General features: G+C 41.2%; 1 protein-coding gene across 1 annotated transcript in view; it reads left to right on the forward strand.

The window, feature by feature from the left end:
• Window positions 1-248: 248 nt before the first annotated feature.
• sntb2 (syntrophin, beta 2) overlaps window positions 249-19,645 on the forward strand; it is a 31,352-nt gene continuing 11,955 nt past the window's right edge. The window contains exons 1-2 of the mRNA XM_079163153.1: window positions 249-1,288; window positions 18,878-19,097. Coding sequence (XP_079019279.1) covers window positions 559-1,288; window positions 18,878-19,097 — 950 coding nt within the window. The 5' untranslated portion in view covers window positions 249-558. The remainder of the gene's footprint in view (window positions 1,289-18,877; window positions 19,098-19,645) is intronic.

Consider the following 19,645-nt stretch of genomic DNA (forward strand, 5'->3'; position numbering starts at 1 on the left):
TTTATGGAGTTATACAAATGTGATATCCAAAATGCACTCTGTAAAAATGTGTGACTCTAAGATGTCAACAAAAACAAGACATTTGAACCCTGCGTTATCCAATCTTCAAATTTATGTTCTGGGACTTTATGCAAATAGCATATTTTCAAACATAAATCTGTACAGTTGATCCAGCTACTTCACTCCAAAATTTGACCCTAAAACAAATTTCGTGCGCATATATTTTATTTAGAACTATTTTACCGGATATGCTGTAGTTTTGTTTTCGCTAACTTTCCAGTGGAAGTCGGACAGCTTTAGAGCTTGAACTCATCAACAAGCCGTCTCAGGCTGGCCCATCACGGCCAGTTGTTCTTTTCTCTTTCCTCTCCCTCGTTTTTTTTGGGGAGTCCTTCTGTTTTTTCTCGCTCTCTGCCTGCAGTCACAGTGGGAGTGGGTGTGTCGATGCGGGCCAGTGCAGCCTAGTCGCTGCTTGTGCGCACTCTGAAAAAGAGGAAAAAGTTGATGATGACTTTAGTGTGAAAGCGGCCCGCCTCGGAGCAGGCTAACCGTCTAGGAATGGCAGTTTGGACCAGAGCGGACAAAAACGGTCAACTCGACCTTCTGCTCCGCGACCGCTGGATGCGAGTGGCCGCCGAACTCACCCGAGAAACGCTGACTTTAACGGCCGAGGCGGAGGCACCCGGACAGGGGGGAAATCACTGGGACTACAACAACTCTTCGACAGGCCTACGAAATGGCATGTCGAACGGAAATGACCCGGGAACGAGTCCGGGGAACCCTGGCCGCGGTCCGTCCTCGGGTCCAGACCAACTCCAGAACCAGAACCACGGAGGTAGGGGGCGCAGTGGCAGCCCGGGGCGCGGGGGTGTCAGTCGAGGTCAATACGACGCGAACTACGGTCCGAACAGCCCTGGAAAGTACCAGAATAATGGCACAAACTCTGAATTTGGAAGCCCTGGATCCAGCTACGGCAGTCCCGGGTCCAGCTTCGGGTCGAAACAAGGCGACATTCCCCTCAACCTGGACGGCTCCTCGGAAGCTGTGCGGAAAGTCAGAGTTGTCAAACAGGAGTCTGGCGGGCTGGGGATCAGTATCAAAGGTGGGCGCGAGAACCGGATGCCCATCCTCATCTCCAAGATCTTCCCGGGTCTCGCCGCCGACCAGAGCCGGGCTCTCCGGGTGGGGGACGCGATCCTGTCGGTGAATGGGAACGACCTCCGGGAGGCAACGCACGACCTGGCGGTCCAGGCGCTGAAGAAGGCGGGGAAAGAAGTAACGCTGGAGGGTAAGTTGGCCCACGCGAGGGCGAGGACTTGCAAAGGCCGAGATTAGACTCCTGTGGTTCCGGCTACACACCTCTGTACATTACTATCTTTTTATAGAAGTTATTGGCGGGTGCGTCATTTGGGTTTGGTACTTTTACTTTTATAATTAATATATATATAAATTCATATCTGCACGAGTCTAGTCTAGCCTGAACCTGAACCTCAGACTCAGAATTCAGTCTGACTCAAACTTTAAAAAAAAGAAAAATATTATATACATATACATATACTAGTTGCTTTGTCCCCAGAACTGTATGTGTAAAAGTACTTTAAATAAAAGAATAGCTGAAGGGGCTATACTAACAAGAGAAGGTATTCATCAGCACCACTCCATTGGTTCCTTATAAATAAGACTAGTACACTGCCATCTCTAAAGCTTTGTGAACTTCCTAGATTCTCCACATTTTCTGTGGGTTTTAACTTTCACCACACAAAATAACCATTACTGCAAGACCTTCATGATTCAACAGCATCCATACTGCCATAAACCAAAGAGCTCCCAGCTGATCTATGACTAGAGGAGGGGGGGGCAGGGCCTGAAATCAAATCAACTGAACAGAAAGCCTTTGATTCGTGTAAACAGGAGAGTAACCACAGTTGTGGTCACAGTCCGGGGTTAGATACATTGTACTCTGTCTGTTTGAATGGCTGCGGGTTGCTGAAGATAAGAGGTCACTGTAAACGGACGCAGATGAGATTTGTCTCCGTGAGACAACACTGATTCTGTCCAGGAGAGACACAGAGGGAGCCAAAAACATGCAAATGATCTGTGGGGAAATCCTCATGTTGCACCAACATAGAACAGAATATACAACCAATTATAGTATAATGCAGAAGTGAGTTAAAGTTAAACTGTATGAGCATGTCCAAAACAGTAGCATGTAAGGACATGAATAATCAGACCACGTAATGATGTGTTGAATATTTGAAAAGATAAGTTTATTATTGTGGGCTTTTAAATTAAAACCACTTAATGATCTTAAATCATTGGCGGCCAAACTATGGCTCGGGGGCCAACTGCGGGCAGCTTCCCGTGTTCAAATGGCCAGCGGTGATTGTTTTTTAAGATAAACTAGGATATGGTTTGAGCATATTTCTGATATATTTCTATTGAACTCTAGTGTTCGCTTCCATTTTGAACAACGACTCGACCTACATTGATTACTTGTCGGTGAAAATATTTACCTCAGTTAATCAGGTGGAGCCGAAAAGATGAAGGATAGCGAGCGAGTGCCGAGAATTTCAGAAACGTTGGGAAAGTTAGTCGTTTTTTTACAGACGTAATGGGGAAGTTTGTTTGCTTAATTTGCGAGGAATCCGTTGGGGTGATGAATGAGTATAATGTTTGAACATCTGTCCCACACTTTGTCTACTGGCACGTTAGGTTATCTGGTCTAGAAACACAGATTGCAAACTCCGCATTCACTATTGTTTGGCCCTGTGACTCCTGCTATTTTTCTGCATATGGCAAACCCGATTAAACCCTGCCTGAAATAGATCCAAGCATCCAGGCTTTGAATCAAATGACAGTGTGTGACGTGAAAGCAGCCAGCAGGTGAAGAACACCGAACATCTAGCTGCTAAAGAGCCAGATGTTTTTCTCAGGAGTTGGTGGAGACCAAAGCGGAGCTGAAAGGAGGGTTGATATTGGACTTCCGTTTGTCACGTCACCACAAACTTCAAGTGAATGCTGCTCTGTATCTGCTGCATGTGAGAAGTGGCGGCATATTTCTTTTATGTTTTCTGACAGACAATGAATTAATGCAGCTCATAAACTTTATACACTTAAAAAACAATAACTGTTATCATTTGATATGAGAGGTAGATTACTTATTTATTGTCACCGTCAAAAAGCTTTAGAGTGTGCTAAACTTTAGATGGAAGGACCATAATATAGAGAGTGACATATAGGTGCTGTAGATGGAGGTAGATTAATATGTTAGCTAGGAGTACTGGCTTCGTTCTGAGACTGCACAGAGCTCCATAGAAATGAGTTGGGATCCTAAACTGCGCCGATTTATAGAACAGTTCCATCTTTAGAAAAGTGGTTAAAAGAGTGAATCTGAGGGAGAGAGTTGCACAGAGCCCTTGGGGGGGTTTCGGAAACTTCAGGCCAGGAACAGCTAAATGCAGCGTTTAATGGTTCGGAAAGGAACGCCGGATGAATACTGACAAGCAGGAATTGTAGTAACGAATCAATGTATGGCACATTTACGCTCGAGTCAAAAACAGGGCCTGTTTCTGCACCTTCAAAGATACACCAAGGTGAAATGTCCTAGAATCTTTAAGCCCTCCACTGTGCTGAGAAGCTCTGCATAAAATGTTCAGGTTTTCACCCAACCAGAAATGACCCAAAATATTGTGTTGTTACAGTTTTTCAGCAGCTTGTTGATGGAGTTCTCTAGATATGCAGACACGAACACATCATGTTTCACAGTAGAAGTGTATCATTTTAAAACTGCTGGAGGAATTTGTCCTTTTGAAACTGACATCGGTACGGAACACAAACATTCACAGCGACTCTCAGGCGCAGACGGGAGGACGGGGCCCTCCGTTTCGGAAGAATGTGTCAGCTGCCTGTCACTGTTTGTCAGTTTGAGACAGGAGGCGAGCTCTGCTGTTTGTGGACCGGCTCTCCCTCCCAGTCCCTCCCCTCTCCCCCATCTGTCTCTGCCTCCGCTCCCACAGCTCTGAGAAGAGCTACAACAGAACGAGGCTGGAGGTTTTCCAGACCGCTGTGCCGCGTACACGACACATAACCCCCCCCCCCCCCCCCCCCCCCCCGCAGATATTCTCACAATTAGCTTAGGTGCCCCACATTCCTGACCTTCGCTTGCATGTGCATATTTAGGGCAAAGGTCAACAGCGGCGGCTTGGATGGTTCCACACTTGCAACATACTTTCAGGGATTTTTATTGCTGGTTCTTGCATGAGGGGAGAGAGAAACACATAAGTGAGAAGGTGATGGATGCACTGAACATTTCATTAAGAAGCATGTGCCTGAATAGGTTGTCAATGTAGTTCTGTCCCAAATATACTGTGTATATATACGGCTAAAGACAAATATCCAGCATAAGATCATTTGTCTTTTTCGACACTGTAAATCAACTTCCTGGTCTCATGTCTGATTATTCTCAGTTAAAGCTACACGACACAAAGCTCGATTCCAGAGATTCACGTTATCTTCTTTAGTTTGATTCAATCTTATTTGTTTGTACCCAAGATGGATATTCTTATCAAGCCCCTCTAGATTATTAAGCTTGTTTCAAGAAAGTTTTACTAATATCTGAGACGTTCATAAAGAGAAAACTAGATCAATAAATCATTCAATCAAGTTTGATTTATATAGTCAAATGCCATTCAAAGTGCTTTACAAATGATTGACAATACGACAACATGACCAAAACAGAGGGAACATTTTGTCTAATACACACTAAATTAAGTTCAGAAAAATAATTAAATAAATATAATACAACACTGAGTAAAAGATTAGAGCCAAATAAAATCTAATAAATATACGTCTTGGTTCAAGTTCAGTCATTCTAGTACTGACTCGTACTAGAAAAGTGCTCAAACAAATGGTCCCATTTTACTTATAGTTAATCAAAGATGATGGATCATGATGATGGATTATATATATTATTTTTCTTGCCATAGATGAACTTTTCTTGCATTGAAAGCATGTAGGCTTAATCTTGTGGCTGTCAGAGTTAAGGCTGAACAATATATCAATATTATAGTGATATGGGACCAGATACCGTTTTAAAATTTGGATATCGTAATATGGCGTAAGTGTGTTTTTCCCCCCCTGGTTTTAAAGGCTGAATTACAGTATAATCATGTTATTTATTTATTTTTATGTTATTTATTTATATATCAAAAATCTCATTGTGACCACTCTACAATAATCCCTGCAATATCAATATTGAGGTAGCTGGTCAAAAATATCATCATCGCATCGCCCGGCCCTAGTTAGAATTAAGGTTTGTTGGCTAAAGGAATGATGGAATATTAGTTCTTCTGCCCGATTAACACATGACATATCCCAGACTGGCACGGCTGGTTAATCCCCCATCCCCCCCCTCCCATGCCAGCTGACTGACATAATATCACATATGTCCAAATGATTAGTTGTAAGCTTGTGTCTTATTGGGTTAACCCGGGCGGTCAGTGGAAGGAGCCCTTTTGTGTGGGTAATTGGACAAACAGCACATACCAGCTATTGATGAAAACAGGGACAGTTCTGATGAGGAACGCGTCGTTTCTTTTGTTGCGAGGCCAACACCGGCCCACCGTCCACTCACCATGTCGCTGGCTGTCCTCGCAGGGCGAGATCCCCGTGAGTCTGCACAGCCTGAAATGGGCCACTTCAGCTCTGTATGAGCTCCGATGCCTATGATGTTCATCTGCTGATATTTTCTCTGGTGTCCAGCCAGATAATTCTAAATGGACTCCTGAAATGTGACAGACACTGACTAGTTTGCACTAGTTTTGCTGACACCAAAACAATTAGCTTTTTAGATGTTAGTACTAAATATATTCACTCATGTAAAGACATAGTTATTGCTCCATGGATTCAGCTAATGAGAGACATTTTAATGCTGTCTGAGGATGGCAACAAAAATACCCACACAAATTCAACAGCATTAAAATATGCTAAATTGAAATGATTTCAAACAACAATTATCTTTAAACACAAGTCTTACTTAAAGGGTCTCTTCACCAATTTACATAAACACTGAGGTTGTGTTTAAAGTCGTATACTAACGTACTGCATACTCAATGAGTATGTATTGTAAACAGCCTGTTAAATGAAGTATGCCATTACCAGCAGACTGCTCAATACGTCTTGTCTGCATCACGTGACTGTATCGATTACCGGTTTAAGCTAACGTTGAATGTAAATTATTTATCACAAATGTAAAGCAACATGGACTCTAACACTCAGTATAATATCTTCCAGTATTATTTAAGGGAAATTTTAATTCTTAAATACTTTAGTGTTAAATATAAAGTCTATTTTCTGCAGTACATTATATATGTGACCTCCTTAGTTTTAACTTTGAATTGTGCTCTAACGTTGCTCGCTATCATTTGCAATTCTTTTATTCAATGGGTTAATTATTTTAACTGTCTGCCTCGAGAGCCGCAATGGATTTTGGTGCAGTTAAATATGTCAAGTAAGCTCACAATCTCATAATTACAACTGAAAAGACTGTCTCCCATAGACTAACATTGGAAAAGAGACATCTTTAACTTAGCAGATTTTTTTTCCTTCTTTTTATTGAATCAACTTCCCAGCACAACAACTTAAATAGCCTTTACTTTATTATCGCCGGGTGATCTGGGTAATTTTATACTTAGGTGTCGGGATTGTTTTGTTTTTCACCACTGAGCAACTTTCATAGAAATGAAATAAGCTGAATCCAGTTCTCTTAATACAGCCATGCTTAGATATTCTTGCAAATCTAGTACACATCTGGCCATTTCACACGTATACAAAATCTACATACTATGCAGCGTGGATGCACTACATACTCAATTTGGCATCATACTTAGTGAGTATTGTAAAGTGACTATATATTTGTTGGCAAAAACACAACTCCAAATGCTAATGTTCCTCTGTATCTGCTTTAGATGTATTGTTTGCGAACACAACATGTCAAACAAGCTTGTTGTGGAGTTATACTTCCACCTAGAAAAGAAACAAACTTATCAGAACTGTTTATTTTGCCAGAGTATGTTGCACATACAAGGAATTTTACTTGGTGGATGGTGCATAACATCAAAACAGTCAACACAGTGCCCTGTTAACTTTGTGTATAAGGTCTGTTAACCTTAGTCCCCACGTCCTGTGTCAGGTAGGAAGGTGAGTCTAATCGAGTCTCCTGGTTTGTAAAACCTGACAGGGCTTGACATTAAGGATCTTCCGGCAAGGAGCTGACATGTTTTACCGGCCAGATAGCAAAACTTACTTGCCCAAAATGGAAAACGCACAATTCAATAGAGTAGCAATGTAGTAGTTAGTTAGGTACCATTAGTCTTATAAGCTGCTTATAGCTTGTGTTAGGAAGTTAAACAGGTCATAATTACCTTTCTAATATCAATTGTATTTTGCTGAGACTTGTCCAAAACTACATTTTACAGGATTACATTTGAAAACCTCAAGATAACATTAACCATCGCCCAATACTCACTTAACTGTTTGGAGCGTGAAGACCATAATATAACTAAAAGGAACCTCCGTACTTTAGCTTTTAGCTCCATTATAGGCAGAGAAGAGACTCTGTGCTGTCTGCAGAAGAGCTGGTCACTGCGGAAACTCTGTGCAGCACGATGGGAATGAATTACAATATAATACGTGTCTGATTAAGTTAGTTGTCCGAAATGCTGCTATCTCGGTTATTTAGCCAAGTATGACCGTGCTGCCAACCAGCTGCTAACAGCTATCGCTTACTAACTATCGTTAGCTCTCCTTTTGCCGTTTTAAACGGATTTGTTGTTCACAATGTAGCATTATGGAGGAATGGGCTACTAGAAAGCATTAATGCCAATCTCTTGATTGCGTATTTTTAGTGAAGCCCTGCTCCACCATAGCAGAAAGCATCCAGCTTTTCCTCCCTGTGGGGACATTTGTAATCTTTAACAGCCACTACAGTAGAGAATGATGATTGTGATTATTTTTGGTCCATAATCTCTTTTATCCTTTGTAGAAAGTTGGCACACATATTCAAATACACATACACTGAATGCGCTGGCCGTTAGAAAACTGACTTATGTAATTTCATGGTGTTGCAGATAAACACACTCTTGTGTTTACACTTCAACAGCGTGATTTCCCAAAAGCTTTTCCTCTGATCCAGGTGAGAGGACAACAAAGAGGAGGGGGCAGGTGTGACTCTGTGTTTGAGGGATCAAGGGAATACTTCCTCTTGCTGTGATCTGTGTGTCTATAATAGAGTGCTGCAGGGTGATGTATTTTTGGAGGCCAACCAGGAAGTCAGCATCACACTCGTTCCCTTCACAAGCAGCCAGTGAGATTCTTCCATTGGATTTTGGACTATTGCAGAAAATAAGCTCTGTGGCAAATAAACGTTTATGAAACTTACCCAATTTGTTCTGCGAGATAATCTTCACAATTCAACACTACTTTTCTGATTTTTGAAGCGTGAATGCAATCGGCAGAATTCAAGAACTAACGTTAGGCTATAAAGGAACTCCACCACGGTCACATGACTTCACGTCACCACCACTAAGCTAAACTTAGACGTGTTCTAGTGATGACGTTTAGTCGTCTCATTTAACTATAAGGATATATACTGACGTATTTTGTATAGTAGAACAAAATGTTAAAATCTCTTCAGTTTGTTAACCACAGACTTTAATCCAGGTATCTAACCAAAAGCACATTGGCTTTGAGACATGCGAACAGGAAGTGCCAAAAGTCTGGCTCATGTCCAGGTTTTAGGACTCATGTGTGCGATTATACTGCGCAACAAATTTTGAGAGATCCAGATTACCATTGTTGTCCTGATTATCTGAATCCAATTATATTAAGGATTTCTCAATACAGAAGTTTATATTTAATCTGAAGTAGGCTCTCATTAAAATGTGTGTAAAATAAAAATGTAATATAAATATAATTTTATTTTTGATACCAGTAATAGTGATAGTTGTTGCCGGGCAAAGCGGTAGGAAGGAGATATATGACTCTAAAATGTTCCGTTTGTACTTAAAAACATGTGGAACTAACATTACTAGAGCATGTTAGCACATCATTAACTAGCGTTAGCACGTCTATGCTACGCTAGAATCTCTACACATACTGCTTTAGACTTTTAATGATTGAAAGAGTGAATAAAGGCCTACGTAGCTTTACACTGCTGTTCCTTCATTTCATTGTCCTCTGTCTCGATCACCAGGTGATGTGGTGGTTCACTTTTACACTGTGATCTGTAGCTTTAGCTTCTAGCTTTATCTTTTGAACCTGTTTTCACTGCTACTCAGTTTGACATCCTGGATTTATCTTTCAAACACATTGTAGACCAAAGGTAGCCAACACGGTGCCCACGGGCATGGACCAGCCGCGAGCGCACCCCGTCGTCAGGTCCGTCAGTCAGTCCTCGGAACAAGCCGCGGGGCAACAACTCGTGGGTGGCGGGGGTATAGGCGAGGCATCGCAATCCGACCTAAAAGGCCCAGACTTGAGGTTTGAACGCGGGCGCCTGAAGATGTGCGGGCGCCTCGGAGGGTTGGATCACCCCTCGGCTATAGACAATAGTTTTTACTAGTTTCTTCGTGGAGAAAAAGGTACCATTAGAAAAGCTGGTGTCGGTGACAACAGACGGGGCTCCTGCCATGACAGGCCGGCATTCAGGATTTATTGCGCAATGCAAAGGTGACCCAAACTTCCCAACATTTTGTGATTAGTACTAGTACAAGTAATAGGATTCATTTAAAAATGTGAAATTTTTATTTTACATAACTGATAATTTGTATAAACATGGGACAGAGTTCATGATTTGTTCAAAAATGTTACAAAGATAGTGGTTAGTACAAATGAGACATGATGTGAAGATATGACAGTTAATGATTTCTTAAAAAAATGTTAGAAGTGATAATTTGTACAAAGATATAGTAAGGTGATCTGTGCAACTGTTATTCAGGAAGTTTGTATCAAACAAGTAGCCCTTCGTACGACTCAGTACCCTTGAAGTAGCTCTCAGTTTCAAAAAGGTTGGTGACCTAGACCCTCCTGTCTGCTTCTCTCTGAAATCGCTTTCGTTTTCCAAAAATGAGAGATATTTATACAGGGGGTGCAGTTAGTGACAGTATGGGCAACGTAGCTCTGACAGCTTGAGGGAGTATCAGCAAGGAGCGGGACTTAGCCATGGCTCAATTTGACCGTACTCCAAGCCCTTCTGACTGTTGACACTGATCACTTTTGCATTGTGCTATCGATCCGCCCCCTATCATTGTCTTTGATAGGTAGACTTTTTTGTCTTTGGTAGTATCAAAAAGTTAGATAAATAAAAGTCCTTTTAACTCAATAGCTAACTATAAAGTACAACTATTTCATTGTTTAAACCAGCGAAATGAACAGTAAAAGCCTTAAACATGTTCACAATGCTATTGTGAATGTGGATACCGGAGGAGGGACCCCATGAGGACATCTATTCCACCACACACACACACATTCTGACACATTGTTCTCATTAGGTTTCTGGCACAAAAGGACTTCGAGAGAGGGAGGGAGGGAGGGAGAAAGAAAGAAAGAAAGAAAGAAAGAAAGAACGAAAGAACGAAAGAGAGAGAGGGAGCAGACAAGATTAAGAAGGAAAAGACAGAGGTAAGACTTTATGAGAGGTAAGGGAAAGGATGGAGGACAGGGATGAAGAACAGGAGGGAGTGGGAGACAGCTAAAGAGACGGAGGCCTGTAAATAGAGAGAGGAGGGATGGAAGAGAAGAAAGGAGGGAGGAGATCGAGAGAAGAGTGAGAGAGAAGCGAGCGAGGAGAGAGCAGCAGGCCAAACCACAGGGGAATTTCTTTTGGGGGGGAAATACAGAGGCTGGGGTCTGACTGCCTTACTCGCTGCTCTGCAAGCTATTATTTTGTTATTTCGGCCATACCGTGAGGTAGGTGTGTGTGTGTGTGTGTGTGTGTGTGTGTGTGTGTGTGTGTGTGTGTGTGTGTGTGTGTGTGTGTGTGTGTGTGTGTGTGTGTGTGTGTGTGTGTGTGTGTGTGTGTGTGTGTGTGTGTGTGTGTGTGTGTGTGTGCGCGCGCGCGCGTGTGCGCGCGCGCGTGCGTGCGTGCGTGCGCGCGCGCCTGTGTGTGGTGAGAAAGAAGAGTGAAAGGCGGGTAGTTTCACGGATAGCTTTTCGCCACAACTAACGCCACAACCAAATATGTGTCGAGTCAGACTCTTCTGCCTTTTGCACTCCTCCTCGTCTACGTATTATCCTTTTTTTTTCTGTCCATCCTCTTACTGGTTTTCCTCTCCCCTTGTGTTGCTGCAGGCGGAGAGGTGTGAAGGGTATTGGGTCTTTATTATGCAGTCAAGCAGAACATTTTTGAGAGTTAAACTTTCCAAACTGCAATGACATTTTTTTCTAATTGCAAGCGAAATAAATTTGTCATTAAAATGTATTAAAGCGAATCCAAAGTTTTAGTTTGCTGTCACTCGTGGGCGGGACCTACGCTGAAAGATGCAAGACACATTGGCCAGTCTAAATTGGAGTGACAGCTTGGCTCTCCACTGCCATTGCGCAGCTTGGTTGAATGCTCGATTCTGATTGGTCAATTATGACAGTCTACCGTTAATATGGATGCAGGTCTGATCATGGACTCTGGAGGATCACGCCAGCTTCATTAAAAAAATTAATTAAAATCATTTTTTTATTCAGAAAATCATTGTAAATATATATATATTGCGTGAAATTATTGATTTATTTAGCAATTATTTTTTGGCAACTTTTAGATTTGCAAGCAAAAAAATGTTTTTTTTATAAATTTAGAATAAAATGGTGATTGAAATGTATTAATGCTAATCCAAAAGTTTTGTTGTTGAGCTGAATCCCATGGGCGGTGTGGGACATCTCACTATTGGCCAGTCATTTTTACGTTAGTAAAATCATTTTAAAATCAATATTTTAATTTCTTTTACATGTAACTTCTGTCCACTTTTGGATTCGCATTAATACATTTTTAGCACATACGTATATTCTCTACTTGTAATACAATGTTATTTTGATTGCAGTGTTGATAATTTTACTATACAAACTTTTACTTCAGTGTGGAATGTTTTGCACTCAAACCTATTGTTTGGTTGCATAATAAAGACACAGAGGTAAAGAAGGGAGGCGGTTGAGCTGGCCTCATGGGATGTTGGTTGGCATGTCTGGGGAATCTCCTTTTCACACATTTTTGTAGATGCATACACAGAGGCAAAAGTGTGTGAACACACACACACACAGGTTGAGCTGGTAGTCCTCTGTGTACAGACCTAATTAGAAGCAGAAGTGGAGCTGACAGAACTGAGTTCCTTTTACAGCACCAAAGTAGAAAGAGATAGACTAACAGACATGTGATGCAATCAGAAAGCACTAAATCTGTCTCTAATGATGGAAATATCAAAAAAACATTTGACAGAAAAGCCCCAAATGCCACTGTAAACGTCCTCTAATGAGCTGCTGGTATTTCTTATATTCCCATAATTGTTTTCTAGGGCTTGGTAGGGCTGAAGAATCACTTCTGGAAGCGACAATGTAGCTGGTAGAAATGGCACAATGGATAAACCTGTGGTGTGTGGAGCATCTCAGCTGTTTAGAGAGGCTACATCCCATGACCAAGGATCTAATTTCTGTGGCATCATCAAAGACTGCGACCGCTCACAGCCCTTTTCATTTAGCCAAACAAAAACTTGAATAGGAGCAGATATACAGTGGTCCACACTGCCAGCATATTACACAACGGAGCATTCACGTGCTTCACGGCAGCAGAGCGTTTTCTCAACCGAGATTCAAGAAGCGTTGGTCGTGAAGTTATCTGACAACTTAATCTGAAAGATGTGTCAATACATTTATTATACATATTGTATTACAATCAAAGAGCCAGATAAATGGAGAATATTATGGACAAGTTTGTCAGCACCTTATTTATGGCGTCACATTTAGAGATGTTCCAATACCCTTTTTTCCTTCCTGATTCCAATTCCAATACCTGAACTTGCTAACCAGCCCATAATGAGTACCGTTCTGATACCAGTGTATTAAGAAACAAACAATTTAAAGGGGTCATAATTAACTCTCTTAATTAAATCTATTTTATATTACTGTGAATACTTCTTAAAAAATGAATGGATTTATTCAGGTTTTCCACCAAAAACTAAATTTTACAAGATTACATTTGAACACATGATAACGTTATAAAGTACTTTGCCAAATGGAGCTTGAATGCATCTTAATGTAACTCAGTGGAATCAACGTTAGCTGTTAGCTCCGTTATTTAGCCAAGCAGGACTGTGCTGCTCACCAACTGCTAACAGCTAACGCAAACTAGCTCTCCTGATTGTTTGTTCACAATGTAGCATTATCAAGGAAAAATTACATTGCATGAGAGTGTTTAACCATATATGTGTAGCAAGCGACCAAGTAGCAAATGATACCGTTGTTGTTGTTGTTGTTGTTCCTGTTTAGCTTAAATGGGGATAAATTATATATAGTGATATCGGATCGATACAGCATTTTAGACTTTATCAGTGGCATTTCATTCTGATACTGGTACCAGAATTAAAACAAGTCTTGTCTATGAAGGCAAATCACTGTCAAAATCCGAGAGCGCAAATAAGATCCATGCGTGCGCGTTTTTTACTTTGACTAGCGCTTTTATATCACTCCGCGAGCAAAAGTCGCTCGAGAAGCTTAAACCTGTTCGCTCGCGAAACTTTATTCTGCTCGCTCGTGAGTCTTTTTTCTGCTCGCTCGCGAGTAGATTTTCTTTTTGACAGTAAGTGGGCGGAACCAGTCTCCATTGTATCTCTACATCTAATTGGTTACAATCCTTGTCTTTGGATAAACCGGATATCACTGACACAGACGCCAGGGGGAGATTTTCAGATTGCACTACAGGTCAGGGGCAAATAATGTACATTTTACTGCACGGGTACTTTTACTTTCAACTTAAAGTACATTTTGCTGATAATAACATACTTGACTAAGGTTTTAATGCAGGTATTTTACTCGTAGTGGATTATTGTTTCATCAGTATGGTATTAGTACGTTTACTGCAGTGAGGATCTGAATACTTTTTCATCCACTAACTACTTGAGCAGGTCCAAATTGTTGCTCATATTATATACAACTACATTATATCTCTTCTGTAAACACAACAGTATGATTAAATATGATCGCATCATGTTTTAATCAATTAAGATCAAAGAGTGTCTTTGAGCTGTTTGTCACAGTTTGACTGTCAAACACACATTGTCTGTAATAGAATGATGGAGTGAATTCAAAGCAAATGTAGTGGAGTAGTGTTTAGTGGTGGATTGATAACCACCTCTAACAGACCTGGCGTCTGTGTCAGAGTGATATCCGGTTTATCCAAAGACGAGCATTGTAACCAATTAGATGTAGAGATACAATGGAGACTGGTTCCGCCCACTTACTGACAAAAAGAAAAACTACTCGCGAGCGAGCAGCTAAAAGACTCACGAGCGAGCAGAATAAAGTTTCGCGAGCGAACAGGTTTAAGCTTCTCGAGTGAATTTTGCTCGCGGAGTGATATAAAAGCCCTCGTCAAAGTAAAATACGCGAGCACATGGATCTCATTTGCGCTCTCGGATTTTGACAGTGATTTGCCTTCATACTTGTTGCATTGTTACTATCTGCTTCTCTAACTATTGTTTATTGGAGGGACATCATCAGCTGGAGGTTGCCAACAGTTTCATCAAATCCAGTGGCAAGATTTAAGAATTCTGAAAAACTAACCAACTCTTCATATGAAGTTTGTCAGTGCTCACTCATAACAATGATGATAACCTGCTTTCACGTTCCCCTTTACAGAGAACAACCATCATTGTGAAACTCCCTGCCAGTGCTGGGAAATGAATTGTTCTCATATCCTCTTTCCCTGTGCCTCTGATTAAAAGGCTTGTTCTGTAAAACATTAACACATATAGCTTTCTGTACAGCTACCCTATTTTTCTCAAATCAGTCTGACATTGAATAGATATAGCTACAGAGAGTGTAGGTGATGCAGCGTGTATGGGTTTTGTCTAACTCAGACTTTCCTGACATGTGTGGGAGAGCTTTTGATATTTATATACACAAATAGTGTGTTGGCTTGTGCCTCTTCCTCAGATGGAGCTGATTTACCTGTCACAGATGTTAGAAATGAAGCCGAGAACTTTTAAAGGTTTGTTTTGAGCTTAATTTCTTTCACATTTATACAGCGACTTTTAGACCCACAAGCCTGCAATTGATTTCATATGTCAAGAGATCATTTTACTGCACTGGGGTCCCCCAAGGCTCCACTCTGGGTCCCTTACCTTTTGTCATGGCTTCTTGCTGTATCATCACTTCTGTCAATTGCCTGGTGCATGTTGGTCATCATGCTCATAATCACAGAATCACATATGCCGAATCTGAATTTGAATATGCACGACTCGATCTCAATTTAATGTGAATGAGGTCTGTACATCGCAACACACCATGGCTCGCGAAACTCAGACAGACCAAACTAGGCTGCAGTGATGGATTGCGAATCAAGATTTGGTTACTGCTTTGCCTAATTTTCGCCTCAAATGTTTGCAGAAAGATATTTTAGTGTGCTGTTTAGCTGTAAAATGAGAAAGATTGCGACCCAGTTTGTGTCAAAACCGCCTCGTCCTTCCTTTTGTTTGCCGGATTTTTTGTGTATCTCCACCATCATAACAGACTGGATCTGACGATGAGTCGGGGCCGCCCAGGATCATTAAAATACCCCCCGGCTGTTGAAAAATTCCAAGAGGAAACTATGCCAATGTATTTCATAAATAAAATTGACATATTACATACAAATATTTAATTCTCTAAAAACAAAATCTTCTTCTGCTTCCCTTAAATAGATCACATGCTACTCACTGCCAAATATTGGACCTGGGGACTAGCATTAAGAATGTATCTTCATTCCCTGTAAACTACATCCTAGTTCTTTATATACTGTGGTCATTAGAGTAGTGACCATTTTATTAAGTGCAGGATCATAACTACAATCGCATATAACTGCTGAACTGCGAACAGATGACTCGAACGATGATGCTCAGTGAGCTATATATATATATATTTTTTTTTTTTTTTTGCAGCTTTATATATATATATATAGCTATATCTTCTGATATGTGAAGATGTAAACATGCACAACCACAGAGAGCCCCGGGTCTGCTTCGCGGACGGAAAATATCTTGGCTGAACATCTCTGTGGCAAATCCGATTATTAAGCTGAAAGCGGAGCTTTGCAGCAGAGACATCCTCTTCCGTACGACCCTCAGACATAAACATGGGCATTCGGGAATGCTCTCACACTCACTCACTCACTTACCCCGAACCACTTACGTCTGCAGAAATGATCCCAGACCCTGTTGGTGTGGTTGTGAGAGCCGCTGAGATGAGCCTTCGGTTTGTTGGCTGGGTGCCTCGGCGTTACTACCAGCCCCGCCTTGTAACTGAGTCATACACGGCGTAATGTACACACACACAAAGCATGCAGGGACTCATGCATCGTGCAGCTCTCTCTGGCCTCTACGGCTCAGTCATGAACTGTTTGCTGAGCTCATTTCAGAGACTTTATCTTTCTGCAGCTCTCGTGAGATGAAATGGGCACCACGTGCAAGGGAGGATAAGAGATCGCAACGAGGGCCGCGGAACCGTATTTGGAAAGGGAATCCATCACTTAGGAGCCGACCACAACTGTACAGCCAATTCCACTCATATTTGTTCAAGATAATTTCACAAAGGGGACCACTATGTCCTTTTTAAGACCTATTGAGAGATAGCAGGAACTGTTTACATTACAAGTTCTTGGCCGTAATGTGACCAGTGTCCTTCCCATTTGAATAACTCGCCGAATGAATAATCAGGTATGTTTTAAACTCGGGCTTGGACAAAACACGGGGAGCAATATGTTTTCCGTCCCACATGAATTTACAAGCTGAGCGTTGACAGAATCGAGCCAAAGCTTTCTGCGACTGTTTGAAAAGTCTCACCCTAACCGGGGCCCCAAAGTGTATTTAAGAGCAGATTAAGTGCGGACTTCTTCCAGAAAACCTCCCAGAGTGTTTCCTTATGGCCTGGTTTTACGACCGGCCGCACCATATATCCTGAGTGACTGGGTGTTATTGGGCGGAATCCCACTGACGGTCAAAAATATCAACACTGTTTTCCTTCGAGATCTGTGGATGTGTAACAACTGTTCTAACAAACTCCGGCAACCTGGCGTGTTTATTCTATTACGATAAGACGTATCTGTCGATCTCACATATTTTTAAAAGATTTTTGCTTGATTTGGCCAATTCAGGGGAGGATGGTTGTACCTGGGAAAACTTGAAGGGAATGCTGTTTGGCTCTTGATGTTGCTTTGCGAGAAGACAGCGGGTGGAATAGATTATAAAGCATTTGATGCTACATTTTAAGAGTTATTGGATGCTTATTAGAAACTTCATTTTTTTGCAGCTTTACAAAATTAGGCTGGTTCCAATTAGGCTTGGGACTTTATAGACAATTTCATATCCCGATCATTCTGGCCAAAATAATTATGATGAACAATGTTATCCCGATAATCTTTATAATATGCTTTAAATTCTTAAAATGGCACTAAAACCTACTGGAATCACTTTACCTCACATTTTGTTTAAAAAATAAATATCTACCTATAAATATTACTTAAATAAGGTAATCATAGATCATTGGGTCTCCCTGCATAAATAAAGGATGAATGCAAAGAAAAAATAGCAACATTGTCTGAGTCTGTTCACCATGATCAACTTTTCATTTATCGTCCTATCATTCTATATGAGATATGTTTTGTTGTATCTTTAGCTCCCCCCAAGTGGCAAAAAACTATTTATTGCTGCTTTCAAATTGAAGCTATTAACATTAGAGACGTTCCGATACAATTTTTTCCTTCCCAATACCGATATAGTGCTTCAAAAACAAAACTCTGTAATATTACTTCTTTTTTTAACAGCTGAATAACTATAGATCCTGCGTGGATGTGAGATGATTGGTTCAGGTGAAACCCTCAGCAAAACATTTCGAGAATGAAAACTTTCTTTTATTATTTGGTTTGACAGATTTTCCAAGTGTAAATTATTGCTATACGTACATGTTACACTTTCCGTAAGCACCTGTCTGATCAGTACTGAGCATGTGCAACCATAGACTGTATATAAGAAGTGGATGTAGTCATCGTGACGTCACCCATTGGTTTGTGGACTGATGTTATGAAGCCTCGAGTTCGCCATGTTGTTTTTTGTTGCAACCAATGAACAGAAGTGACCATATTTGGAATGCGGAGGAGTGACGTAGAGACGTCTCATACTGCTCTGGCATCGACCTGTCAATAACCGTAACCCCGCCCTAAAGCATACCTGCTTTATGGTCTATTTGAATCTAAATGTACCATAATATAATGCCCATAACATAAATGGGTTCACTGTGATTGACAGGTCTCTGCCACTACCAGAGACGTATACTCTAGTCTACGTAACAGCCGTAATCCAAGATGGCGACGGCGAAATCGCCAAACTCAAGGCTTCTAAATGGCAGTTCACATACCAATGGGTGATGTCATGATGACTACTTTCATTTCTTCGATACAGTCTATGGTTGTTCCTGTGTAATGTAAATGAGCCGATAAATATGATAACGTGATATCAGATCAGTGCATAGACTTGCGTTCTTGCTGATTCAGCATTTTAGGCATTATCAGAGAAATTTCTGATACTGGTATCGTTGTCAAACATCAAATGTAGCATACAGTACCAACGTGAAGCTTGTTTGTCCTCCACAGTGAAATACATCCGCGAGGTTTCTCCACTCTTCAAGAAGCCGTCCCTGGTGGCCGACCTGCCGTGGGACGGCGTCCGCCCACAGTCGCCCAGCTACAGCGGCAGCGAGGACTCCGGGTCGCCCAAACACTGCGGCTCCTCCTCCTCCAAAGACAGAAAAGTCATTAGTCTGAAGATGTGCTTCATCAGCAGGAACCTCACCATGCCTGATCTGGAGAACAGGTACGATGTGAAAGAAGTTGTTGAGAAGCAGCAGAGTTTAGGTGTAATCGTTTTTTCTTCCCCCTGTATTTTAACTTCTGTAAGACATAATGATGGTGATGAATTGCTGTTTGTGTTTGTCATAAAAAAAAAAGATCATGGAATAAAGAGTAAAAATGATGCATGAGCGGCTTAATAACATAAGCATTGATTCATAATGGCGGGTTTTGCGCCCAAATTATTTGATCAGTTTGGATGAACGGTCGGATGAACAGTCAAGTCAAGCAGTGCGGCAGAGAGGAGAGACAGAGAGAACGAGATGCCTCAATATTAACCGATTTACGCGTCATCAATTTTGATTGGTTAAGTATTATGGAACCTTTTATAGGAGTAGCCGGTAAGACTCAACCTTACACTTTATTACTATTTGTTTACAAAAGCACTACTTCACTTGTAATGTATTTTCATTTAAAAATAAAACATTACGTTAACACAAACTAATATCCGTCACACAGTTAAGATGGAAAAAATATGAATGTAGAATGTCAATTAGTGCTCCTAACGTTTGT

The sequence above is a fragment of the Pholis gunnellus genome (genome assembly GCF_910591455.1).
Source record: "Pholis gunnellus genome assembly, chromosome: 7".
Classification (NCBI taxonomy): domain Eukaryota; kingdom Metazoa; phylum Chordata; class Actinopteri; order Perciformes; family Pholidae; genus Pholis; species Pholis gunnellus.